The sequence below is a fragment of the Lissotriton helveticus genome, chromosome 7 (assembly GCF_964261635.1).
Source record: "Lissotriton helveticus chromosome 7, aLisHel1.1, whole genome shotgun sequence".
Taxonomy (NCBI): Eukaryota; Metazoa; Chordata; class Amphibia; order Caudata; family Salamandridae; genus Lissotriton; species Lissotriton helveticus.
This window is the reverse complement of record NC_136068.1, coordinates 128059546-128078447: the sequence shown is the minus strand read 5'-3', so window position 1 is coordinate 128078447 and position 18902 is coordinate 128059546. Positions and strand designations below refer to the sequence as shown.

Sequence of the window (18902 nt, the reverse complement as noted above, 5' to 3'; positions counted from 1 at the left end):
AAGGAGGCTTCCCCCCTCCACATCTAACGGAGCATCTGGATAACTGGGATGTAAGGGCCCGATTCACAGAACTAATCTGAGACAAAATCCTAAACTTACTACATTTGGTATTCACAGAAGGCACACCATTTTGTGGAATGTTTTATTCATGTAAATGTAAATGTAAATGTAGTATACTTGTAAAGCGCACAGCTGCCCCAGCAACGGGGCGTCCCGGCGCTGTATAACTCTGGGGAACCCGTCCTGGCTTTCCCTGTGGGATGGTCCCTTGCTGGGAATCCCCAAGGTGGAGCCAGGCATTCCCGGAATTGGTGGGGCCGTTGTGGAGATTAGGCAAGCTAATGCCCAGAGTTGCCGAGTGGAACCCCTGATTAGAGTAAGCACCGAAGCGAGAATTATCAAGTCCGCTGACCAAGGTCCACGACCCTGCCGCGTCGGGAATTGAACCCTGGTCCCGGGCTGACTTCTGCTCTCAGGCCTGCTGCCTCTAACCAGTGAGCCACACTACTACTGTCCGTCTTTGTCTGTAAATATCTTATTCAGAAGCATTTCCCAGAGAGGTCTAGCTAGATTGTTAGGAGCTGGGAACCATTCCTTAGTGTTTTTTGTATATTTGTGGTCACCACTTTGAAGCTTTTTCCTACTGTAAGAAGTTTTTGTTGGGTCTTGTCTATGGGTGGTTCATCGGTATATGAGTTCCAGGCCTGCTGTAGGGCATGTGTCAGTCTATTATGAGTCAAAAACGCTTCTGCTGATAATTAATCCTCTCTACGGTCTCCAAAGGTATTCTTTTCAGCTTCGTATAGTCTACTAGTTTATTGATGCCTACCTCTGACCAATTGACTTCCTTGCTCCTAGTTACTGCAAGTGGAAATAAGCATGATTTAAATCTGTTCATATGTAGTCCTGAAATTTTGCCAAATCTTAAAAGCAGACTGAGTGTCAGTTCTAGTTCCTCAGCTGGGTTTGAGTAGTATAACTGAATGTCATCTGCATACATTGATATTTGTGTGTCAAATCCCCTTTCATTCTTGTCCTCTTCACAGAAGTCTAGAGGTCCAGTTATCGCATGTGCAAAGATTAGTGGGGATAATGGGCATCCCTGCCGGTGCCCATTCCCACTTTACACAAATTTGATATAGTCATGCCCGTTCGTACTCTAGCTGATGCTGCGCCGTATAGGGATTCAAGCCATTTATATCTTGCGCATCAAAACCTAATGCCAGCTGGCAGCCTCAAATGCTTTCGCCATATCAATGGGGGCGATGAGAGACGATTATTCATGTTATATGAAATAGTTACCTTAGATTGTAGGATGTTTGTTGTGGTATAAATCCTGACTTATCAAGACGAAACAACTTTGGTAATACTTTGAGTACCCAGGTACTGAGTAGTGCATAGCCAGGATCTTGCTCAATAGTTCACTGGCTGTGCTAAGCATGGAGAGCGGACGGTATGAAGTCATGTCTAGTGTATCTCGATCTGGTTTGAGGAAGACCACTTCCAGGGCTGCTCTAATGGTTTAGGAAAAACACTTGCTATTTGTGATGGTTCATACAGTTAGAGTAATTGGCTTGCCTGTTTTGTCCCTTCTGCCAGTGACAGCCAGTGCAGCTAAGAGCAGTGGGGCGGGTGGGGGCGGGGAGTTGACAGATGACGACGAGGGAAAATAAAGTTAAAGAAAAAATAAAACACTTACCGTGCACTTACCACATCACCGACAGCGATGTGGCGAGCGCAAGGTAAGTGTTTTTCTTTTTTGTTAATGTTATTTTCCCTCGTTGTCGTCTGTCGACTCCCCCCCCACCCACCCCACCGCTCTTACCTCCACCGGCCATCACTGCCTTCTGCATGTGTATTATTTCTGTATTCTCTAATGTTTGAGCACCTCAAACTTTCTTTAGTTTCAGAGTATTGTTTCCTTGTGAGTAGCAATTCCACTTTAGTAGTTGTATAGCCTTCTAACTGCTTATTTTGTATCCTCACTGTGTCTTTGAGAGATTGTAATACCTTGTTAATACAGGCGTAAGCACGTATCCTGTGTTCAATTGCATCCCCCTTACTACAATAAAGGGCTCCCATGTTGTTCTAATGTCTTTTAAAGTTTTGTTATTGGTAAAGTAATGTCTCATGGCCTCTCTGATCATGATCCAGAGCTAGGGCTACAGCTCCCATGTCGATATAGGAGTTTGCAGTTTTCTCCAGGCCTTGGTGTATAATAGTGGAGAGTTATCTGACAGTGGTACTGTATTGTTGTCTCCATAGCACTCATGTGTGGATGAGATTAACATGTCCAGGTTTATGTGAAGATTATGTAGAAGTGAGAACTATGAGTATTCCCCCGCATAAGGGTGGGTATTTGTCCAGGTTTCTCTTATGTTCTAGTTCGTCATCCACATTGTGATGTCATCTGCTGCTCCAGCTTTGAGTGTTTCCAGTTTGGGGGGCTCTCCATACTCTACCAGGGGAAATGTCCTTTAAAATGAAGCTGGAATTACGCTGTGGCTTTACAGCTCCGGCAATAGAACAAGCATGTTGTTACCATGCATTTGTTTAGTACTCAAGTCATTACAACGACTTGCTTTAGGGGGGCTCATTGGTAGAGTGGTGTTGGATTTAAAGTACAACACCTTCCCTACTGTTCCACAGACTGGAGTTGGAATAGTAAATGAAACTATTCCAAAGTCCAGCGCCCCTCTGAGGCAAGTCATTGTAATGACGTGTGTGCTAAAGGAACGTGTCGTAACAACACACTTGTTCTAATGACAGCGTTGTGAAGAAACACATGTGAGTTGCCATCATACATTCCTCCAACAGGGCTGGAGCACTGGCCAAAGTTTATGCAGATATTGTATGGGACATATTATCGGGGTGTATAGGATGACCAATAGTAAGGGCTCCCAGGTAGCTTACCTGTGATCCATACATATCTACCTTCTGTGTCTGTTTTATGGCTTATGTATTAGAACTGCAGCCTAATTTGATCCATAGCTATACCCCACCTAGTGTAAGTTGAGTGCACTTGTTGTTATTCCTTGTTCCCCTGTAATATGGGTCTGCTGAAAGATGGCTACCTGGACAAATTTGAATTTCAGTTACGCTTGAACTTTAGGACCTGGAGTTATAATTCATGTCCCCATTATGATATTATATTTAGATCCTCAAGTCATTAATTAGATTAAATTAGCGTCTATTGATTGCAAAAATGTTCTGTCGGGGCGCGGAATGAGATCGTACTCTCTGTAGTGCACGCTATTACTGTGTACCTATTGTGGCAAAATATATAGTTTATCATCAGTCCTCCACCCCAGACCAGGAAACAAACACAAAGGCACTCAACATTTCCCTGCCCATTTTCAACCATAACAATTGATTTCCCTACTTCAACTCTGTGGAATTCAATAACTTTTGAATTTGCTGTACTCTGTATCAGAGAGGAAGAGGGGCAAAGGCTCCTAGGCCCACAGTCTTTGAGCTCAGCTCAGCATTTTCAGCATTAAGTTGCATGATCGTCCTGGTTTCACTTCTAGTTCTAACATCTATATCCATACTAATATTATAAAGAGAGAGCCCAAACCTTTGAGGCGGTAATCTCAGTAACCACAGCACCATTCACAACACCCAATACAGCGTTGGAAAGGGCAGTTGCAGCAGAAGGACATAGACTATGCAGACGGCCACCATATATATATTTTTTTTTTTGCAGAGTTTTATATAGCGCAAACTTGACCCGAACTGAATCAGGTATCAGAGCGCTTTACATAGCACCAGTTACGTTACATGAGGACACACATTCATTTTTGTTAGGCACGGGGAGATTAAGTGATTTGCCCAGAATCACAGGATGTTTGGCGTCATTACCAAGACTCGAACCCAGATCCCCAGTTCCGAGGTCGAGCGCCTTAGCCGTTAGGCCAACTACTCTATACATTTAAAAGGTAAAAGAACTGTGCCAGCAAAGTAGTCCCTTGTGGGCGTGTCTGCGTTGTGCTGTGGGCGTGGGCTGGGGCCGTGACTAACGCTGGGGGCATGTGGTACGGCCATCACATCGTGGGCTGTGAGCGTGTGCTGGGGGCGTGACAAACGCTGGGGGCATGACAAACGCTGGGGGCGTGTGTCCGCCCTTCATGGCATGTCAGTCGTACATACAAGCGCCAATTACGTTGCTGCGCATCAAGGGGCATGCTGGGGGTGTGAAACGCTGGGGGCGTGTGTCCGGCCTTCATGCCATGTGAACGCAATTGCGCCGCATCAAGGGGCACGCTGGGGGAATGTGCTACGTTCCGCCCTTCATGCCATGTGGGTCGTAAATTAATCAGAAGATCGTCTGCTGTGGCCGTGTGCTGGGGGCGAGACAAACGCGTTCACCTGGAGGCCTGGTAAGTAACGTTACTGCAGCCTCTCCTGCGCGCTGTTACTGAACTCTCTCATTCAATGAAATTACACGTGCCTGCTACCATTAACCAGGGCTCTAGCCGGGCTCAGGCGGCGGATCAGTACACTAATTACGCGCGCCTGATAACATCAACCAGGGCTGCAGCTGGGCCTCAAGCGGGGGAACACGCGCCTGCTAACATCAAACAGGCCTGCATCTGGGCCTCAAGCGGGGGAACACGCAAATGAGCATGTCTGCGGGGACAATTACTGCGGCCTCTCCTACTCGCTGTCACTCAACTCTCTCATTAAACGGATTTACCCGCGGCTGATAACTCTCTCATTCAACGACATTACACGCGCCTGCTAACATCAACCAGGGCTGTAGCCGGGCTCAGGCGGCGGATCACTACACCAATTACACGTGCCTGCTAACATCAACCAGGGCTACAGCTGGGCCTTCTCCGTCCCTATTCTAATGAAACAAAAAATGTTGTTTACCGCGAGATTTTAAAATAAATTGCCCTTGCCAAATACACACATTACACACATTCTATTTCATACCCGGACAATGTTGGGACGGGCTGCTAGTTAATATAATAAAGAGAGAGCCCAAACCTTTGAGGCGGGTAAACTCCGGAGCCACAGCGCCAATCGGAACACCCAATACAGCATTGCAAACGACAGTATCAGCAGATGGACGTAGGCTATACAGCAGCCCAAAATATGCATTAGAAGGGGAAAAGAACGTTTTGTGCAAAGTAGTCCGTTGTGGGCGTGTGCGTTGTGCTGTCGGCAAAATACTGCGGGATTATACAGCTTGCGAGAAGCGTTCTGTGTGGGACTAGCGTTCCAATACGAGTGGGCGTGTCCTTCAGCATTGTTGTGGGCGTTGGATGTTGACGGGATGTTGTGCGTCTAAGTGGCGTAGGCTGGAGCGGACAAACACGTTCGGGGATGGAGCGAGCACACGCGTCGGCTGGAGCGGAAAAAAACGTTCGCGGCTGGAGCGGACACAGTTCGCATATTGCAGTGGTTCGGCTACAGCAGACAAACGCGGTCGCGGCTGGAGCGTGTTAAGGTACATATTGCAGTGGCATCAGCTACAGCGGACAAACACGTTCGCGGCTGGAGCATGTTAAGGTTTTAAAATAAAAACACGTTCGCGGCTAAAGCGTGTTAAGGTTTTGAAATACAGTATTATTACCTACCCGAACCATTGAAGACATTCTGCTTTCATGCCCGGACAACGTCGGGACGGGCTGCTAGTTTCTAATAATTTGTTTTGTGTAGGTGATTTATCAAGCTCAAATACTGGTGATGTTACCTCATCTGTCTAATTTTCCAGTTTATTTGTTGCTCTGGGTGCCACAGCAGGGCTTTTGAGTCCTGTAAACTATAATCATGTTCCTTAGTGCGCTTCCTAAGAAGATTCTTGGCTCTGCTTGGTATTTCCCTTAGCATTCAGTGATTTGCTCTGTGAATTTTCAGTGCTTCCTCCTTGTTGGCAGCAATCTGGTGAGCAGTAGGTTTCTTTGGTTTACTTTGACAGGTTTTTCACTCGGCTATTGTCCACCAGTTTCACTCTCTCTGGACTTTTTCCTGTTCGCTGTTGGTAAAGGTTTTTCTCCATTCATTTGCCACTATTGCATCCGTGAAGAATTTGCTTATTTGTCTGTTATTACTTTTAGCTTTGCTCGAAATAGTGGCATGCACTTAATACCTTGGGCTTGCAGTTTTCTCAATATCTCAAGAATATTGCCCCAGGCATTTGTACTGCAAGAGAGTAGTCCAGAATGGAGGCATTTTTATATACGAGAGACCTTTTTTTGTCTCGCTCTTAAAGCAATCACATCTCGGTTATTCAATATTCTCTTTATAATTGGGACTAGCCGACCCCAAAGTGGTGGAGGGCGAACTTGGGGCCCTATTCTATTGCAAAAATGTAGAGAAGTAAAGTTTTTTTATTAGCCAGTCTACCAGGAAAAGCTTCATTGATGTACCATTTTTTCTGCTAATCCCATGATCCCGATATTATTTTATCTTGAGCTTCCCTCTGCATCTTTTGTTCTGTATTCAAAAAATCTTGCTCTTTCTTGCATGTCTTGTATTCGTTGACACAATTAATCCTCTTTCTGAGTCAATATGGATAGTTTAGTTTCTGTTTCCATGACTCTCTGCCAGTTTGTGTCGGTCGGTTTGTAGGAGGCTGACCTTGATTGCTACTGCATCTGTTTTATGCTCTTTTGCAGCTTTTGCCTCCTGTATGGCCGGAAGAATATGGTTAAAGTTGCTGTCAGTTGTGCCCGCCAGTCAGAGTCATTGGACTGTCGTCATTCCTGGATGTGGTCAGTATTTCTAAAAATGCCTTAGTGCTGACTGGTTGGCACATTTCAGTGTCTGTTAGTGGACTTGGGTTTACCTATGATGATTTGGGATGTGGGTGTTGCTTGAATGTCCCACTTTATTTAGGAGTGTTATTTTCCTCGAGCATTTCTCAGTAAAGGAGGGCGTGTCTCTGTTCTTATTTTGTCTCTTCTTTTTGGCATGACTCTCAGGACAATCAGTTTTTTGCTAGACGTCAATATGCTTCGACAGAGAAAGGAAAGGAAAGGGGGAGTGGAGTATTATTTACTATGGCTTCTGCTGATCTTTTTACCATTCAAGCTTCAAAATAGTGTAGGAGTATTACAATTTTTGGGGTCTAGTTGGTGTGATTATTTATCACTAATCTTATGGAGTATTCCCCCCTCTCAAAATGTTTGTAGTCTCCCATTTGTTGTTCATTGCCTATCTTCTAAGTATCCGGAAACCAGTAGACTTGGGCAAACCCCTTGCAATGAGCTTTCATCTCTGCTGCCAAACAGCAGAAAGCTAGATTTCCATACCTTTATTGTTTAGCGAGGTGGGCCCCCCGAATCTCAAATAACAGATTACATCCAGTCACTGCCCTGAAGAGAACCCCAAGAAACGTGTTGGGGCTCGAAACGCGTCAGCCCTTTTCAACCAGTTGGATACACTCACCAGATTTGAATCCCTCTTGGAGAATAGCTGCTAGTTTAAACAAGACTATCCCCAAGAGTTCAAATAGTGTCCCCGCTGGCAGCAACCTTTCAATCAATGTATAGTGGTTAATGAATTACTATATTGGTTGCTCTTTCTTTGTTGAAATCATGACTGTTTATTTCTTGGTATATGTAACGTGTTTTTTGTAAGTTTGTTTTTCACAATATGAGTTGTTGAGATCATTTTGTTCCCCTTGTTCTGAACATTTAAAAAAACAAATGACTTAGTTTTGAAATAATGAAAAAATGAGGAAATAAATACTCCAGACCAAAGGAACTGGTTCATGGTTTGTTGTTCGAATTACTGTCAGTGATAAATGTGATGACTAGACAATTTGTTGTTCTATATATCAAGCCCTTTCTAGTTGTCGTCTCTAGGGCCAACCCATTCAGATATAAAGTTTTGGTTTATAAAGCATGAAAAAAAATAATGACAGAACAACACAACTCAACTGGAAGTGATTATTGTAACAACAATCTATCTAGCAGTCAGTGCATATGAAAGAAAGCAATTTGCGGTACATAAAGCGTGTGCATACAGAGTTCTGTTGGTCTGGTCAGAGTCATGTACCTAAATGGTCCTAAGTACCTGTGCTAGATATTATCCACCACCCTCTGATCTCTGTTGCTCCTGTGGATTGGATTTGAGCCCTATTTTGAGACATAGACACCAATAGAGCCATCAGCCTAATTTCCAGGCAGTATTGCCTTTGGTACATTTTGCTATCAAAACCAGCAAACAGCCAGACAATATACAACTAAGGTATTGATGTGTAAATTAGTGGCATGCTTTTTTTCAAATTGAGGACTTAGATAATATTAAACTTTACATTTCTATTGTAAGCATGCTCTGTGGACCTGATCAATTGTTTTCATGGTGAAATGTGTTGCTAGCCTGAATGTTCCACTCACATGACTTCCAAAGGGATGCTTTGTCATTGGTCCACTACCCAGCGAAGAGCAAGGGTATATATTAGACCAGTTGTTTAGAGGTTGTAACAGAATACTTTACCCTGAATTAGCAGGAGATGTGGCCTATGTATGGCATGCTAACTTTAGACCAACACTCCTGTTTACTGAAGGCTTACTTGAACCCCAAGATGCATGCTGTCCTCTGCCACTCACCTTCATACTCGTAGACAGTGTTTGGGTGCGGCTGGGAGTAGAAACAGGAGCAGATCAATGACAGCATTGAGAGTTCCTTCATTTTCTCCTTGTAGGCTGTAAAGGAAATATTGACAGTTCAGACAAAAGACAGACTGTTGTAGACAGCATCAAACTCCCAAGGAAGAAATTACCAAGTAGCGTATGGAGTGTGAATAAAGGGAGTGTACAGACCTGCTGCATCAACACTACACAGGCCAGATTCATACCTGATCCAGCATCCAAGGGAAATGTCTTTCCACATTTGCTATAAGAGCGAAAGCCAGCTAAATATTCAAGGAAGGATGGGCAGCAAGATTGAGGTTGTTGCTCTTATGATACTCATCCTGCTTTGAAAGACAGTTTAGACAGACACTTCCTATCCACTTTATATTTTTGACTTGCAGAGTTCCGGCTTGGAATAAAGGGGTGCCTCGAAGGTGTCATTCAGTGTGGGGAAAAACACTTCATTTAGGGGCTAGTGCTCAATTTGAAACAATATAAGTGCCATGCCCAAGGTATTCCACAACAGTCAGCATCACTCAAAACTCCTGCAACTGGCAGTGCCAGCATTACAAACTGACTATCACACTTGAACAAGTGTGATGTTTTGCACTATTACAGGTCAAACAAAGCTCTAGTTATGGCTTGGATGTGAGAGTTTTATCATTTTGTAATACTTTTAATTGCTAACCATGCATGCTGTGCTAAACAAAAAGTAAACTGAGACTGCCACCATGCGTTGTACTCTCATAAACAAGTGCCGGTGTTCATAAATAAGTGCCGGTGCTGAGAACTGGCAGTCACTGGCACAAATTGAGCACTGCTTTTCCCCCAGTTCTGCATCCTTAACGCTGAACGACAATAGGTATTCTTGAATGTTCCTTTGTTCGATGACGTCTGCTTCGGTTTGAGACATGAATTGTGACAACATTATTTGCTGGATGGTCCCTATAAGAGTGCAGTAGTGCTGAGCATTGTTTAAGGGCGCAATCAAGCTCATAGTGTCACTGTGCTATGAAATGTAACAGTGCGGATGCAGGGAGTCACCGTTCCAGGTACTGCACATGCTCTCAAGCAAGAGAAGTGCCTCCTGTCCACACCCAAGAAAACAGAGAAGTACATCATTCTAAAATCCTTTAAGTGAAAAGACAGATGTTTTCTGTCAAAGCTGAGGCAAAGGTATGAAAGCAGTGATTTCCAGGCTGCCTTTAATACTACAAATATTATATTAAATGTTTAAATAAAATCATGTTCCATCTCCTACAGACTAAGATCTCCAATGAAAAAGGATATGAGGAGGCTTGTGGGTAAGGAGCTCGCCCTAAGCTTAGCCGCTGTCTGGACTACCCTTATGGGTTAAAGTCTGCTAATGTTTTCAAGAAGGTGATATACACATGCTTATTATCTACTTGTCCTTACACACCATCTGATGCACTGGGAGTAGGGAAAGGCGGTGCAGGGCGCCCAAACAAAAACTAACGTCATTCAGTAATTAAATGGTACTTGGTGGAGTTGAGTGTCATTATTGGAGCTCGAGTCATTTCTTGGTTGCAGCGAAGTACCTTGATAAGAGCTCTTCGGCATGAAGGGAGATTATGTTCGCTATCATCGGAGATGCGTCACTTCAGGAGAACGTTTTACGTTGTTTACCACAAAAAAACATCTCTATGTTATTTACAAATAAGACTCAACAAAATAGATAAAGTGTCTCATATTCTGATTACAGTAAAACATTCAATACACACTTTTCAATAGCCACATAGAAATCATCTATCACAATGATTCTTGTAAATTAAATACCCTACATAGTTATAAGGACCCTGTAATGCAGCAGATACACGAGCCCTCTACAGGTTGGCTGAAGTTTGCCTCAGCATTCCCTCTTCATCACATGAGCTACCAATCGTACTAGTATCAATAAATCAGGGGGCTCAATTACGATTGATCAGAAGATTTCGAACCAGGTGCATAACAGGGGTCCCGGGATGAAGCTGTGGGCCTTTTAATTCTAATAGGACTCTCACGACAAGGCCCACAATTGGAAAAGCTTTAAATTTGCTACTTCTCTAGATTACATAACATCTTCTTCTTATCCCTCACTTTTGGAAGGCGAGATGGGGGTGTACGTGCTTTTTAGGTCAAGCCTTGGTAGCGCATATGCTGCTCTGCCAGACATGCTCTATTCGAGTATGGACTTGACGCTCCGCCCATTCTCTGCCCATATTTTTCATTGGCTTGTGTCATTGTCCTTTGTAAATGCTGGCTTCTGATTCATTATTAGGCTTGTGTTTCCCTCTATAGTACCTCCTTGTCTTCATTCGTAACCTCCCATGAGAATTGGCTTTTTTACTTCTGTTGTTACACAGTATGTCTTATTTAGTGTGTAAGCACTATTTTCTTTAATGAGTTTTTCCTACTGCAGGCACGGCCTGTTTTTCTGCAACACACAGCTCGCCGTGCCCAATTTTACTTTCCAAGCAGTCCAGGACAATGGCGGGCGCTTCTTTAAAGTGAAATAGGTCTCGCATTTACAAGAGTTCGAGCTATTGGCATTGTAAATGACCATGCCTTTTATTCATGTGTTAATTATCAAAACAGATAAATAAAAGGCATTGTCATTTACACAATGCCAATAGCTTAAACTCCCGCAAATGCGAGACTTATTGCATTGCAAATGCTTGTTCAGTGGCAGCTGCTAAGTTATGGGACACTCTCCCGGTACATATTGCCAGGATTACTTCATACTCTGCAATACGTAAGAATGTGATAAATTGGCTTTTTTCACAGATATAATTGTATTGTTGATTCCCCCGAGTGCTCTTGTTGGTTACAGCGCTTTGATGCTTTTGGTCTAATGCGCTTTACAAATTTACATTTACATGTTGTCTGTATAAATGCACCTGAAAGTGTATGGGCGTCTTGTAACATGTAGTTCCCAAAGAGTACCAGATTTTCAACAAGGTCAATCACAAAAATCCTACATCATAATAACCCTGCTCTGTGATCACTCCTCAGATCTTCTGCACATTTGCTAAAATGCTGCAGTGTTGCAAATCTGGGCTCGAGTACCCTCAAACTGCGCCGCCACTGACTCGATGAGTTTAATGAAAACCTTCTTTTTGCTCACGGTTGCCAGATATCACAACAGGAACCTGGTAAAAATCCACTGTAGGAGATTCTGATTCTCCTGTGTACAAACCCCCAAGAGGCTGATGGGAATTTATGTCCACATCAGAGTGTTACCCGCCAGCCAGCATGCAACACGTTACCCAAGTAGGGGCAAGAGTATGTCATTTTCTGAATTATTGGCGAATGATTACTTTGGACATTTGCACCTATTTTGGTGGAGTTAGAGTTTCAAATGCCTTCACACTTAAGATTCAATCTGAGCTCCTTCTCACATGCATTCATTCACTTCGGATCCTATGGTGCACGCTGCAGAGCACCAGGAATTGGGAGCTAACGTTCTGCTTTTAGACCTGAAGATATGGATTTATTTTGAGATCCAAGTTTTATCTTAAATGATTCAATCAACCTTTCCCATTGGAATGATTCAAGATGATGCTGGCTCTGAGATTGTCCTCTCTCCAAATGAGCTACCGGCATTCTGCCATCGACTTGCGCGAGGATGGATGGATGTCATTACCACGCATGCTTTTACAACGCATGCCTTTACCACGCAACTTTCACAACGCAAGTCGTTACAACGACTTGCGTTGGGGTGTGCTGGATAGTGAATAGTTTAATTTACTATTCCAACTCCAGTCCCCGTGGATAGTAGGGAATATTTTGGATAGTAAATTAACTATTCCCTATCCTAGAGCGCCCCCCAGCGCAAGTCGTTGTAACGACTTGCGTTGTAAAAGTTTCGTGGTAAAGGTACTGCGTTGTAAAAGTTGCGTTGTAAACGCTGTTCCCCCCGAGGATAGACAATGAATAGATCAACATATTGTAGTTTTAAAGGGGGCATCCGGTGAATGATGTCACAATGTGTATCAAAACTGAAGCAGACATCATCAAACAAAGAACATTCTAGAATACTTATTGGTGGTGATTGTTACAGATGCAGGAGGAGGTAAAAAGAACTGTTATTTTCACCTCTCTGGATGACCCCCTAAGCTTGTGCTTTGTGTTTGCACTGCATCTCCTCCGGGCAACCCACAATGTATCATCATAAGACATTCACACTAACATTGTACAAAGCGTGGCCGGGAAACCTCCTTTCGGAAGAATTAGGAATCATGCTGTGCCAACACAGCGCTAGCGATAGAATGAGCAAGGCATTAGTACGCATTCATTCAGCACGAAAGTCGTAACGACGACTTGCTTTTAGGCTGGCGTATTGGTGGAATGGTGTTGGATTTAAAGTCCAACACCTTCCCTACTGATGCACAGACTGGAGTTGGAATAGTAAGTTAAACTATTCCAACATCGAGCACCCTGTAAAAGATCACCTTCTCAAACCAGGTAGAGATAGAAGACATCGCTTGTGAAACCAAAGTAGGTTTATTTCAGTTCAGAAGTAACGACCCCATCCAGCATCAACTCCTGCAACTGTCAAATGATCAGTTGCTTACATTCTACCCCACATCAAGTTCTGTAGGTTCCATGTTCCAATTCTAGTAACCTAGGAACATGGGGCTAGTTCTTATTCTAAGACAAGAACACTACAAACCCCCCTAAGGCAAGTTGTTAAAATGACTTGCGTGCTGAACAAATGCGTCCTAAAGATGCGTTTGTACTAAAGACGGCGTTCTGAACGCATGCATCCTGAACGCATGCGGAATACCGTCATACATTCGCATGACCATCATGAACATTAACAACAACCCTGGCATCTGCCGCTGTGCCGAACTCTCAACTGAGCACCCGGAACTGACAAGAAGTAATGAGGTGAAACCCATGTTCATAGAACTCCCACCATGGTTACTGCTCTTGTAGACTGTCACACTACTAAGTAAGAATATTTACATCTTGTCAATCACATTCAATCGTTTACTTGTGAGTCACTGTAAAACTTTAGTCTGGAACTGCAAGCACATTGACAGTTATTTGACTTCCAAGAGAGTCATAGTAACATTGTACTGGAAAACGAAACATGTTGGGCCGGGGAACATCCTTTACAACGCAACTTTTACCACGCACTACCATTACGACGCAACTTTTACAATGCAAGTTATTACAACGCATTGCGCTGGGGGGCGCTCTAGGATAGGGAATAGTTTAATTTACTATCCAACACCTTCCCTACTATCCACGGGGACTGGAGTTGGAATAGTAAATTAAACTATTCACTATCCAGTGCCCCCTAACGCAAGTCGTTGTAACGACTTGTGTTGTAAAACCTGCGTTGTAAAGGCATGCGTGGTAAAAGCATGCGTTGAAACGTCATACATCCTGTTGGGCCTATTCACATGCTTCATTTTGTCCTATGTGAAGTACCACCACAGTACTACTTTGTGTACTACAAAATTCTATGCACAAACCTGTCTGTGGAGACTTCCGCCTCTCCAACCTTTGCTATGTGCAGATCTCTGCCAAAGTGACGTAGATCTCCGCACACGTAAGTATACATATTAGGTGTAAATGTGGGATGGTCCAGGGTGAATGGCAGGGAAATAAGGACTAATTCCTCAAAAAAGGGTGGGGTTTAAGGAAATGCAAGGAGGGGTTTTGGGATGTAATAAACAACAAAGGTACCAGAGGGTCTTGAAATGAAAATGCCCATAAGTAAAGAAAGACTAACCAAGGAACCACAATTTCACACAGATAGTGTCACAGAGAGCTCTCCAAGGATGAAGAAAAATACCCATCAGTCACCATTCGGATCCGCCCTTCATCATTTGGGATTTTATCCGTACCACCCGTCAGAGGTTGTTAATGCTCTACTGGGAGGTCAACCCGGTGGTAGGGGGTGCCTTCCAACAGTGTTAGAGACGACAGTGTGGAGTACCACTAGATGTTAGTAAGTGGCCAAAAAAGTGGGACTGGGGTGTGCAGTGCCAAAAAGGTGTGGGAAAAAAAGAAACCAAGAAAAAGTGTGTTTAAAATTGGTTTTGAAAAAGCACTTAACAAAAGTTTATTCCAAGTGTGCTTGCCATACCAATGTTAAAAACAATGTAACCTTAAGCTGACTATTTATGAAGACAGCCTATGGTAAGTGTGGTCATGTTGACTCCACACTGTCGTCTCTAACACTGTTGGAAGGCACCCCCTACCACCGGGTTGACCTCCCAGTAGAGCATTAACAACCTCTGACGGGTGGTACGGATAAAATCCCAAATGATGAAGGGCGGATCCGAATGGTGACTGATGGGTATTTTTCTTCATCCTTGGAGAGCTCTCTGTGACACTATCTGTGTGAAATTGTGGTTCCTTGGTTAGTCTTTCTTTACTTATGGGCATTTTCATTTCAAGACCCTCTGGTACCTTTGTTGTTTATTAGTTCTTCTGGGGATAGTATCCAGAGCTTGGTCTTTAAACTTCCCCTAGGTCCTCCCCTACCGTTGTGTTTTGTTGGGGTTTTGGGATGGACATGGTAATACAAACCCACACCCACCAAAGAGTAAGACCATTGCTATTTACAACCTACACTCCTAAATTTACTATAGGTGCAAAGGTCAAACAACAAGTGTAAATATACTACCCCCCAACCTTGAAGTAAGTCTATCACCACCCACAGCCACTCACAGCTACTGCAACCCACCCCCGTAGAAAATAATGGAGGCCAGAACTTAAAATAAACCCTCTAGGAAATAATGTTCATTTGGCCTTATCCCATTCTCCCTGCTCTTTTTTGCCTGCTCTTTCTGTATATACATGTTCACTCTTTTGTATTGTTTCATCTTGTGAGCACTTCAGCGCTAAGCACTCACACTTATGTTGTAATTGCTTTTGCTGAAAATGGAACCTGAGCAAGCCATTTTTGTCCCCAAAAATCTTTCTGCATGGCGTATATTTCATTTTGAAAAGTTGTATCATTACTTGTCATAAGAATAAAACGTAATTTGAATTATACGAGATGAACATACAAATATAAGTCTATATTGTTATACCATAGTGAATCGTTGTATGCACCCTACAAATCTGTCAGTCAGATATGTACATGATGCTAGGCATGTGTAGGTACTTGTAGGCTCAACCTGCTCCCACAATGTCAGATAGAGGATCTCTGGCCCCATGCACAGTGCAACACAGTAGTCTCATGTGTGTCCTATGTTATGTTATGTTATGTTAGTAGTAGGAATTTATTAAGCGCGTGTACACCCGAGGGTTTCATGGCGCTGATTACTGAAGTCAGATGCGTTCAGGATACTAGGCGTACGCTTGCTCAAATAGACATGTCCTCAAAGAGTTCCTAAAGCAGAGGAGATCGTTGCAACTTCTCAAAGCTAGAGGAAGGGAGTTCCAAAATCTTGGAGCAAGATGAGAGAAACTGCACCCTCCCTGACGTTTCAGTCTGAAAGACGGGGTGTTAAGCAGAAGATGGTGGGCTGAACGGAGGCTACGCCGGGGGGGTATATTTGGTAAGTAAACGACTAATGAATCCAGGGCTGTTTCCGTGAAAGGCTTTAAAGGCTAGGCAACCCGTCTTGAAGGATATTCTATGAGCTATCGGGCCTACTCTTTTGCTGCCAGGTGGCTGACAGCATGCAGTGCTTCCATGAGTCTGCAGCCATTTTATTCACAGGCATGAGGCCCAGGCACAAGCATACAGAAGGTACCGGGTGCTAAAGTCAACCAAGCACTGATTAAACCATCCTCAGACTCACAGGAGGCCATCTCAAATGTTAAACATGCAGGGTCGGTCTGGACTATGGGCTGGTCAGACAGGTCAGGGTGTGGGCCATATTTTGTGTCTGTTTGTCGGCCTGTTTTATGGTCTTCTGGGCCGTTTTATTGTTGATTTCCCTGACATTAAAACAAAAATTGATGCAGCAAGCACAAGATGCATGCAACCTTCTATACCTTGCAAAACAGTTATACAGCTTGTTATTACAAATTCAAAACTGCCCCAATTTGGAATCATGGCACACTTTTGTATCTAACTAACTGATGGGGCCACTTTTATTTTGGTACTTGGGCCTATTTTCTGTCCTACCGACCCTGGCAACAGGAAAAACATCTTTCCACATAGATCCCTAGTTAGTCTTCAGGACACCTAATGAGAGCTTCTCACTGAAACAGCTTTGACTTGCAGGAGGCAATAACTGCTGTGTACATCACACCATGCTCACACAAGTCATCTTTTAATTTATGTTCTCTTTCTAGCACAGCCCATGTTCCTGGTCTCCCGCAGCTTCTCTTTGTTATCGCCAAACACATTTGCCTGTTTCCTTTACACAAATCATCTACAATTATGTTGCCTCTTCTCTTACAGACATGTTCTCTTTATTCATCAAGGTCACCTTCTACTAACAGCCAAAGACACATAGAAAGCTCAGACAACGTGGGAGTCCACCTGTGACCAGAGGTTTTAGGTGAGGCATTGCATCTGCCCTGTCCAACAGACATCAAGTACTTCCTCAAGGAGAGGTAAATAATGGAAGGATGACCTACTTAGAAGAACCAAGCTGGAGTCTCCAAGTGCAACAAAGGTCTCATCTTCTTTGGGTATGGGAAATGGCATTTACAACGCGGACGGAACCACGTGCTCCGTTACCACGCTTGCCTTTACCACGCATATGCGTGGTAGTCAGCGCTCTAGATTCAGAGCGGATGGGCGGGGAGAATGAAAGGAACAAGAAGGATTGGGATGCGGCTTGGTAAGTAGGGCTGGTGCCAGGTTTTAGGGCTCAGGGTGGGGGGGGGCGGTTGGGGTAGTTTTTAGAAATGGGGGTCAGTTTTAGGGCTCGGACTGGGGTATTTTTAGGGTGGGGGAGTCGGGCGGTTTTTAGGACTGAGAACCAGTTTTAGGGCCCATGGCTTGGGGGCTGGTGCCGGGTAGTTTTTACGGATGGGTTTTAGGGCACTGGGTGGGGGGGTCAGGTAGTTTTTAGGGCTGGGGCAGGTTCGTTTCCAGGGCTGGGGGAAGGGTTTTAGGGTTCAGGGCTGGGGTGTAATCTTTACCACGCATAAGCCTTTACCAATCATGCATTTAAAATGAAACTCATTGTAAAGACATGCATGGTAAAGACGCGGTCGAAGTGAAGAACGAGTTTTTAAGGCATGCAATATAATTGCATGAGTGGTTCCGTCATGCAAATTTGCGGTACATTTACAAACAAAAGTTATAAATCTGTACTATGCCAAGTATGCCCTGTCACAAGCCATGGCCATTCTCTCCAGTCTGATGTGCTGACAGACACAACACCATGACGTATGCACATTCCAACATGTATCATCCCAAGGACCCTAGCAGCCACAGGCAACTCACACATTTGAGAGAACAAGACACTTTAAATATCTTTCTCGTAGGAGCCTCCTGCTCGGGCCTTCTCTAGTGGAATATGGAACTAGCAGAATGACACATTTTTTGATCTTCTTGACTGGATATCACTGTGAACTATTCCAAAATATCATGCATTGCGAGGCGACAGGCACAGGAGCCAACGCAAGGTATGACCGCCTTCCAACAAAAGTGTGATCGGTGAGTTGCATGAACATCACGTGATGTTGCGGTTCACACATACCATCTCAGGAAAAGGGAAAGGAAATATTGACAGCTCAGAGGTTGAGGATAAGTTGAAGAGCCTGGAGCTATGATCAGCTATGTTCACTGGTTACCATCCCATACCACACTCCCTTTTACTTAACAGCTGTCCCCAGCTTGTGAGAAGTAAGAGGAAGAAGGAGCACTCACAGGCTGGAGAAGAAAACAAGTGTAGAGAAAAACTACTGAACTGACTCTGTAGCAGAAAGAGCAGGTCTACTGTTGTACCATAATAGTGAGTCTCAGGCAGAAAAGAAAAGATGCCTTGTTGCAAATGCAAGATGTATCAAGGAGTCTGCTTCTTTATCCCGAGGAGGTGGGAGGAAGCGGAAATATCTGCTGAATATGGGAATACTACATTCAATGATGCAGGTCGTGCCCGCTCCTGTGATGTTATATCCATTGGGGAATACCCCCGGGTGGAAGTTATAAGGCGCTCACCAGCTGCAACTGCACCACCCTATTGAATGCCCAAACCAGGACATTAGGAATACAAATTCTCCGGCGGGATCATTCAGTGATGTCCCCAAGAGGGCATGGCCAGAATGACTTTTCATGTTCTTATAGAAATAAAAGTAGATCGCAAAGAAACACTACTCTGGGACCTTTTGTGGTTCCCTTCTTACAAACCCTTCTCAACAATGTCGCAAATGCTAAATTGGATG

At 44.0% G+C, this 18902-nt stretch overlaps 1 protein-coding gene across 1 annotated transcript in view; it reads right to left on the bottom strand.

The window, feature by feature from the left end:
- STMN3 (stathmin 3) overlaps window positions 1–18902 on the bottom strand; it is a 116253-nt gene that overhangs the window by 16978 nt on the left and 80373 nt on the right. Inside the window, exon 2 of the mRNA XM_078650436.1 lies at window positions 8565–8660. Coding sequence (XP_078506562.1) covers window positions 8565–8660 — 96 coding nt within the window. The remainder of the gene's footprint in view (window positions 1–8564; window positions 8661–18902) is intronic.